Genomic DNA, 10,000 nt, shown 5'->3' on the forward strand with positions numbered 1-10,000 from the left:
GTAGCCAAACTTTCATTTTTGTGGATCACATTTTGAATTTACTAAAACATACCTGTTAAAAATTAATGTTATGGTAGTAATTTACCAGAAATACGACTGTATTGTGTTTGTAGTGCTGCCTAGCATTCATAGTGTAAAGAGAAAATCCTGGATGCAAGTTACCAAGATCAAGCCCAGAATGCGTGGTGTAAAATAGAAAATTCTGAATACATGGTATTAAAAAAATCTTGAACTCATGGTATAGAGAAAATCGTGACTGCATGGTATGAAGAAAAAATCTTGAATGGATGGTTTTTACATCTGTAGCGTACGTACTGACGCTTCATGTGACATCAGAGCCTCGTCCTTGATGATGGCATTAGATTACAACTGCTTGGTGACTTTCGTGGTACGCAATCTCTTATGGGAAAAATTCAAGTTGAGTATCTTTGCGTACCCTGTAATATATTTGGTTTTCAACCATCTGTTTTCTTTCATCTTTCTCGAACTTTGATGATTTTCATGCGTCTTCTGAGCCTCGGGATTTAGATCAGCGAATGATAGAAAAAAAAAGATGAATAACATTGCATATTCACAGCCTGGTGGCTGGGTTAGTCAATAAAAAACTCTGAAATTTTACAAATAATCTCAAGGAATATGTTAATCATATACGTAGGAAATGTTTGTGCAAAACATGTTCGTTGCTTGTGTATCAAATATTTGTGTTAATATTATAATTCATCTGTGTGATAAATACTTGTAACAAAGATTTCATTTTCTTTCTTTGCCAAACATTTGTAATGAGAAAATTGATTAATTTGAGTTACGATAATTTACAGTAACAGATTTAGCTAACATATGTGGAAAAAGTTTTTATCATTTATATGGAAATATGTAGTAAACATATGTTACGAAATTTTTACTCTTTTTTGTTCAAACATTGGCAATAAAAATATCAATTAATTTATTCACCAGACATTTGAAATAAAATGAGTTCCAATTTCATTTTTTAATAGATTCATCATACCGTCAACTGTTTAATTCTAGATTTTATATAACAAAAGAATTACAGTTACAAACCCATAGGAACCCCCGATCCATTGGTCCATGTCCAAAGACCTTCGTGACCCTCGTCGTAGCCTCCAAGCCAGTAATCATGATCTGTCAGCCCTGCAATTTGATGTAAAAATATTATTTTCTATGTGACAATGAGATAACAAAATTATTTTCTACACGATCTTTGAGCCCCTCAGTAAAAGGCCTTATGGATCATTTCTACCGGGGACTTGAGTATGGTAATAACCATCTTTCTAGGGTTGTTTGGATTGGCTGTTATGTATAAATTGAGCGATGCTTTTCGGTTTGCTAAGGAAAATCATTCCTTTCTATAGATCATGGTAATTTATGGTTGAGAAATGTTAATTTATGAAGCATCTATGGGAGAAGAGAACATTCCTTGAAGATCATTTTTTCCAGATTTACATTTTTCCAATCATCAATGATCAAATGGGTCTCTCAGTCCTAACAGAGGGCAACAATGACATTTCTCTACGTGCCTGAACACTAACGTAGGTGTAAATAATGCTTCTATATAATATCTAACGCGTGCAGAATGCAGACAGATATGTTTATACCATAAAAAGTTATTACGCCGGCTATAAAAAATAAGGCCACTATTGTGTTATGAGAATAGTTTATTCTTGTTCACCCGAAGAAGAATTTTCGAATATTCACCAGTTATTCAATTATTAACAGTCAGAATAATATCAAAAATCATTACAAGATTTGATAAGTCAGCAAGTCAACGAATAAGTATACACATTCTTTAATAGAAAATGGTTAAGAAAAGACTAGGATAAAGCATGGTTTACACACACACACATATATATATATATATATATATATATATATATATATATATATATATATATATATTATATATATATATACTATATTATTAGATCTACAAATGTCCTTTAATATCTAATTTGCTGTATCTCGGAACTGATACACTTTTGTATATGTAAACCGAAGGGAAATTTTGTAGTTGGTGATAATTTCGTCCTCTCGTGAGATTCAACCACCGTCCAGCGGACCGGGACAAAATCAAGACGAAACAGTGACGTTATCAATTCGGCTAACAAGTGAGGTTTTAAGTTTATACAGAGTTTTACCTTACAAATCACCGTCGAACTCGGTTATTCATAATTAGAATCGATATCCAACCTCCGCTACCATGTTAACAAATTCGAACATTTGACGAACCTACCTAGGCATATTATGAATAATTATCACATCATCGTGATTCATATAAATTATTCGAGCTACAAATGTCCTTTAATGTCTAATTCGCTCTACCTCGGAATTGATATATTTTCATATATGTAATCGAAGGAGAATTTTTAAGTTGATAATAATTTTGTCCTCTCGTGGGATCGAACCACCGTCCAGCGGACAGGGACGAAATCAAGATGACAGTGACAGGGATGTGATAATTATTCATATATGGCTACATTCATCGAACGTTAAAATTTGTTAACATGGTAGAGGGGGTTGGATATCGATTTAGGTAGGAAAAAGATAGAAAAAGTGAGATTGACAGACAGACAGACAGGCAAATAAAGAGACAGAGAAGAGCGGTTGTTTGGGTGGAGGAAGAGAGAGAGAGAGAGAGAAGTTGGTATTAGTTAGAAGAAAGAGGGAAAGAGACAGTGAGGTTGGAGAGAGAAAGAGAGTAAGAGAAAGGAGCTCTCTCTCCTCTTTCTATTCCATTTAACCAGACTGAGCCACAGCAACGTGTGGCAGGTACAGCTAATGTATATATATATATATATATATATATATATATATATATATATATATATATATATATATATATATATATATGAATACTTATCACATCACCGTGATTCCATATAAATCATTTGAGCTACAAATGTCCTTTAATATCTAATACGCTCTACCTCGGAATTGATTATATTTTCATATATGTACCGAGGGGGAATTTTTTTAGTTGATAATAATTTCGTCCCCCCCCCCCCATGGGATCGAACTACTGTCCGCGGTTTGGACGGGGAACGAAATCAGGAACGGACAGTGACGCTACTGAGTCTGCTAGTAGCTCAAATGATATATATATATATATATATATATATATATATATATATATATATATATAGATATGAGAGAGAGAGAGAGAGAGAGAGATGAGAGAGAGAGAGAGAGAGAGAGATAAGAAAATAACACAGAAATAGTGAAAAAGAGAGGAATCCACTGATAGAATAAAAGAATAGAAAGAGAGAGAGAGAGGCGTGAGCAACGGAAGTGTTTCTCGATATAACCCAAAGGAGTAAGGCGTTTATATGCATTCGTTGCTTTATGATAACGTTAAGAGATGGACTTTTCACCTTCTACCGGAACCAAGGCATTTTCCAGTGATGTCAGAAGTCAGACCCATTGAAGGATGTGTTAAAATTCATTTCCGCCCTATTAACCAATTAAGGCAGCAACAGATAAAGACCTTCCCATTTTTGGGAGGGAACATCTCTTTGGAGGATGTCTACTAGAAGCAGAGGAAGCAAAGAAAGCAGATTAGTAAGAGAGCCTTCAGAGTGAGGTGACAAGCCTCTCTCAGAAGCTGTGGGGAAGAAAGGCTCAAACATCAAGACTTCACCTCTACTTTCAAGACAAACAAAAATTGTAAACTTACTGCATATTTTTTTTAGTGTGAATGAAGGTAGAAAAACAACTTCATTGTGTCTTTCAAAGAATCCTGAGACTACTTTACATTGGTGGTGTTATACAATGCAAATGAATAAAAAGGGATAAATATGAACGAATCCTTGCATTTGTGACAGATGAGAACAAGCAATAAAGCAAGGGCACTACATATATATATATATATATATATATATATATATATATATATATATATATATATATATATGTATATATATATATATATATATATATATATACATATATATATATATATATATATATATATATATATATATATATATATGTATATATATATATATATATATATATATATATATATATATATATATATATAGGGCTATATAAAAGGCTCCTTTCTATCCATTGAGGGCACTTGTACATCTAGAAAATCAATGTCAACAGGGGTTCCCTTCCAGGCTTTCTCTTCACATATTTACATATTTGGGATTGTTGAGGAAGACATGGGCAAGTGTAGCATCAATACCATTTGTCTGTGCACGTAGGTGTAGAAGAAATGCCTCCAGGAAGCCTTACATCACTGTAAGGAATAGGCTGTACTTGTGAATATTGCACTGACAGAAAGCTCCCATTTCTGGACATTCTAATCACTGGAACTGACCAAGGAATAGTACCACAATTTACATTCAACCTACAATTTAAATGAAACCTATTACCTGAGAAGGCAGAAAAAGTGCCCTGGGTGATATAAGAACACTGTAATGAGTGCCTACTGAGAAGGCCATCTCTCACTGCTCTTCATGGTAAAACACAGAAGTTGAATTCGAGAGAATATCCCAGGTACTTATGAATAATATGCACTTTCAACAGGCAATTGGACCAGGTTATTTAATCACTCCTTCCCAATGCAGCCACCCATTCAGACATCAAACTTCATCATAAGGTCCATGTTCACAACAAACTGGCACGAATGCCACACTAAAGATAAGCAAGGTGGCCTTCCGATGTTGTAGCCATAGGTTTGGCATGTGCCTCTTGGAATGTATCTCCTGCCAAATCAAGATTATACCATCAACAAACACATATGTGAACCACACAGCACTTCCTCGATTATCAAAACCTTTATCATCAGCACCTGACCAAAAACAAACGTACCTATTCTGAAGGATCTTGACCTACATTAGATTCCCATCTCGAATACAACCAAATAAACATTCCTCCTCCTCACACCCACACAATGCCCTTAAGTTACACTTTCAATGCACTACATCAGTCACCCACCACAGGACAGCCCGACAATGAGATTCAGCCTTTGTCCCGGTGTTTTTCTGGAATAACTTTTTATCTGTGCATTTGACAAAGATATTACTTAGCCATAGTATACTTTACATTCCTACCTAATATATATATTACTTATATTATAAAAAATTATATTCATAAGAGTAAAATAAAGCAGCCGAAGCCAGTGGCAGAATTACTCTAATGTATGAGTTTAAAGTGATATGTGACGTAAACATATGACGTCCCGACTCCTCTCACAAGGTGATGACGACAAATTGCTATCTCTGAAATTCTGAATGAATATTCGTACTTTGTCAAGGCTTCAAGAATGGCGACTATGATAAGTCATTGTCCCCGTGGTTGTAGGACAGCTTTTGTGATTCGACTTCCACAATTGCTTAGAAGTGAGGAGTCCCGTGGCAAACCATATGTAAGCTTGAACAGGTAAATGAGTATGGGGCCCTTTTGGGAGGGGGGGCGGGTAGTGTTTAAGGAGTACACTCGGACATCCAAGTCTACTACTACTATTACTACTACTACTACTACTATTAAAAAGTGTAAACAAGGAGTATTGGTTGTTTTTCATCGTTGCAGAGGTTGGGACTTTTTCACGAATAGACAATTATCAATCGAGAAGGAGGAAAGTTAATGACGTCATATGTTACATCATTATACCTTCGAAAGGCATTCCTCTGAGTTTTCTGGCGATGTCTACAAGAAGTCGGTGTTACTCTTATAATTACTAGAATTATGCAACTTTCGTAATACAGAATACAGAAAAAAAAAATTTGGCCGGGATGTAAGATAACCTGTATCAAAGTGACATCTCTGTCAGGTACGGTCATAAAATTTAATTCCGGAAAAACACCGGGACATCGGCTGTGAAACTCATAGTAGTTGCCCTCTGGCCTCCCATTCACAGCAGCTGCAACAATGTGACCAACATTCAATACTTTGCCACTCATAGAACAGGATAAAAACTTCTTGATCCATTCAAGTGTTTACATCCATTGCGATCCCGACCACCCTGTGAGGTGAATAAAAGTTGATGCAAAAAACCAAGTAATATCATTTATACTTTGAAGATTACCACCGCCACCTACTGAACTAAGCTCTTCTACTGCTCACCATAACTGACCTACTCTCTACTTAGGCCTGTATCTGAATATTTTGCATGTGAAATTTTTTTCTCTTGTTTGCCACAAATAAAAAAGCAATAAGTAGAGAAAAGATAATGTACGCATTTAATTTTACTGATTCAGCCATTATGCTTAAATTTATCCTCGCTATTATTCTATTTCCTATTGTTATCACTTTATGAAGACATGTATAAATATCGAAGATAAGAAAGAAGAGGAAGAAATTAAGATGGAGCAGAATAACCAATTATACCTCTGTAGCCAAGAAATCAATTCACACAGTACTTGACTTACACCCTTCATTAAGATGAACAGATATCGCTCTTAATAATTCAATATCATCCACGATAGCCAGTTCTCCTGGGTACTCCAGATCCCCACACCGCAGATTTGCTTCACTCCATGGAACTGCATATTCATTCAGGAATGATATACATTTGCCACCAAGAGCAATGTAGTCTAATAGACACAGAGGCTCAGAAGCTGACTCATCTGTGAAAAATGAAGAAATTAGTACAATATACACATCCCATGTGGCTTTCACCACTGACCTAACTCCTTTTAGCATTACTCATCTAGATTTTCATTTAACCTCGAGATTAGTTGCTTTTGATAGTCACTGCTTCTACCCGTACTTCTTTTGCTCTTTTTTGTTTTACTGGCTTCATCCCACTTTTTCTGAGATTTGAAATTTTAAGTTCATGATTTTGCCAATGATTTATCCATGCCAATGATTTATTAATAACCGTTGTTCATACTCAAACTCGAATCTCTTCTTTCATCCATCAGCTATTATCTTGAAATATAGTATTGGAATGGGGATCTCGTATCTTAGTCATATTCCCTCACTCCAAAACATTTATTCTTCTTCCTGGCTTCTCTCCATTTCTGTACTTCAATTAACTTCTCAGATTTCTTCAAACATTTCTTGAAGATTCTGCATAGCTGAAATAGCTAACTCTTGTTTTTAAACACTGGTATTTTGTTAAAAATTGCAAGCGCTTCCTTTTTTTTTTTTTTTTAAATACATTCCGATTACTAATTTTTCCTATCATGTTGACTCATATATCTAGATTGTGTATGTTACTGTGTATTTTGTATGTTCATTGTATATGGCCCTGAACCGAAATAAAGGATATTATTATTATTATTATCATTATTATTATTATTATTATTATTTTATTATTATTATTATTTATTATTAAGAATTTCTTTACCTTTTCCTTCATTATTTGGAAGATTCATATCATATTTCTCTGCAAGAGTAAATCAAAGGCAGTGTTCACATTCGTGACCCTATGTTTATCTCTTCTCTACACCTTTCTTTCTTGCTTTATTGCCCAAAGTACTACGTTGGGCAGCGTTTCACTTAACCGAGTCGTTACTTCCCTCAGGAGACCTCGTAAGATATATTAAGCCCCACATTTTAAATTTATTCTGTGGATTTATGAAGTATTTTAATTACACGCTTCATGGTCCTTTTTTTCTTCATCTGCCAAGCTTTAGACCTCTCGTCTTCATTCTATTTCCCATTTTGGTGTGAAGACCTACTTTGTTCTTTTACTTTCTTTTTCTTGGGTTGGATGTGGGGATCAGGTCTCTCCTTTCAGCTTCTGTGGTAAAATCCGTCAAAGATCTCATTGCATTGAATGAGGGGGAATAACTGATGCGTTGGTATTAATGCTGTTTTTGCTTTTCCAAATAATAAATATCCTGGGTATATACCTTATAACATTTTCTTCCACTGGACTTTCCTAAACTTGACCTTAATTTTATTGCTTATAATTTATGAAGGTTGACTATTGTTTATTAAAAAATTTTCTTTGACTAATTTTTTTGACAAAAATGCTACTTTCATAATCACAGAGGAGCAACTGTAAGTACGCATGTACTATTTTACGGCATAATCTATGTAAGAAAATTATTTAAATTGTTATTTTTCTGTAGATATTTCCAAATAAAATTCAGTTAAACAATTTTGCATATTTCTCTGTAAAAATTTTAGTTACCTATACTTACTTTTGTAATATTGGTCGTAGTTATTTGCTTGTTCACATATGAACCAAAAGGCTGAATTGCAGTCTACGTCATTAATATAAAAACTCTGACCGTTGTTGATATGTGCACAGTTCTCTTTTGTTCCTCCGTTGGGCTCTTGATAATCTGGGAAGCCTGCCCAGAAAGGAGTTCCCATCGGGAAATCTTGACCTTCTTTCGTGGTCCATTGGCCCTCGTGCCCTCTGTCGGTTCCGTCAATCCAGAAGGATTCTTTCATTCCTGATGGAAGAAGAAATACGTTATAGTTTATAATCACGATGTAACTGCTATTCATTACTACTCGAAAGAGATATTTTTTCATTCCTTGTGATGAGAAAAAAAAAAGACGTTAATGTTTACTAACCCAAGACGAGAGTCCTGTAATCTTCATGAAAAAGAAATTAATTATTGTTTATAATTTCTAGGAGGAAATCTTTTACTCCAGGTGAAAAGTAAAACAAGTTAGTATCAACAGTGCCAAAAAAAGTTACTATTAGCAATGCCGGAGAGGAAGTCTATCCTTTATAATGAGACAGAAGAATGATTAATATACTAAGTTTTCTCTATCTTGAATGACCGAGTCATTTCAGACTCAGGGGACAGGAAACGAGGATTTACTCTTAAATATTTCCCGAAAATTAGACCAATAGACAATTTGGAAGGAACCATTAAGAAAAGAAGTAAAGGAAAAAGCAAGGCAACTGAAAAGTCGAGAAATACGGCAAAGAATTCTTGTCAGCCAAAGAGTAGCTATTATTCCACACCTTTGACGAAGAATTCCGATATGGAGCAAAATGCAATGATAAACTATACTATTCAGGAGTACCGCCTGTGATTATCTCTGATGAGGAATAAAGCTTACGAGTAGAGTTACATTCTAGATCTTCAAAGTTTCTCAGTCTACTTTTATGATTTCAACTTTGAATATATGTCTTAGATAATTTTTCTCAGCATTATGCGAGTCATTTAATTGTCTTAGTTAATATCTGTTTATATTCCGGTGGCTTAATTCTCGATTTAGAAAAATCAACAGCAAGTTTTTCAAGTGGAAAATATACCATTTGTGATGATGTGGTCGATGATAGCCTTGAAGTGTCGAGCTGAGTCAATGAGAGCCAAAGATGCCCCATGCTGTTCCAGGCAAAACTCGTGAGCTTCTGCGAAAGTCAGTCGAAATTCCGTCTCGAACTTCAAACATTTCTCTCCTATTTGCTCGAACCCTTCTTCGCAGAAAGCTTGTAAAAAACAATCCTATTAAGTTTGTATAATATATATATAGTATATATATATATATATATATATATATATATATATATATATATATATATATATAAATATATATATATATATGTGTGTGTGTGTGTGTGTGTGTGTGTGTGTGTGGTCCTGTTACAACGGACAGGTAAGGGATTAGAAGATAGAGCATAATTCTGTTTATATGGCTGAAGGAATGTTCCAGAAGTAGGCCGCTATGTCACTCTTATTTGATCATAAAATGAAATATGGAGAACCTCTAAAAGGGAGCCTGACATTCAATCTGACTGATAACAATCATCTTCCACCAACGGTGAACAAGGTTAAGAATAAACTTGCAACATGAATAACATACTGGCTGACTTCAGGAACATTCCTTCAGTTGCATAAATACCACTGTTATGTACCTTTCAATCTATATATATATATATATATATATATATATATATATATATATATATATATATATATATATATATATATATATATATATATATATATATATATATATATATATATATATATATATGACATATATATATATATATATATATATAGTATATATATATATATATATATATATATATATATATATATATATATATATATAT

At 34.0% G+C, this 10,000-nt stretch overlaps 1 protein-coding gene across 2 annotated transcripts in view; it reads right to left on the reverse strand.

Annotated features, from left to right (window-relative positions):
* LOC135216395 (uncharacterized) overlaps nucleotides 1-10,000 on the reverse strand; it is a 34,954-nt gene that overhangs the window by 914 nt on the left and 24,040 nt on the right. Inside the window, exons 3-6 of one of the 2 annotated variants that reach the window (XM_064251683.1) lie at nucleotides 9,194-9,370; nucleotides 8,118-8,375; nucleotides 6,393-6,590; nucleotides 1,060-1,149 (exon numbers count right to left, since the gene is read on the reverse strand). In XM_064251683.1, coding sequence (XP_064107753.1) covers nucleotides 1,060-1,149; nucleotides 6,393-6,590; nucleotides 8,118-8,375; nucleotides 9,194-9,370 — 723 coding nt within the window. The remainder of the gene's footprint in view (nucleotides 1-1,059; nucleotides 1,150-6,392; nucleotides 6,591-8,117; nucleotides 8,376-9,193; nucleotides 9,371-10,000) is intronic. The other variant, XM_064251691.1, reaches the window with a different exon arrangement.

This window comes from Macrobrachium nipponense, chromosome 19 (genome assembly GCF_015104395.2).
Source record: "Macrobrachium nipponense isolate FS-2020 chromosome 19, ASM1510439v2, whole genome shotgun sequence".
NCBI lineage: Eukaryota > Metazoa > Arthropoda > Malacostraca > Decapoda > Palaemonidae > Macrobrachium > Macrobrachium nipponense.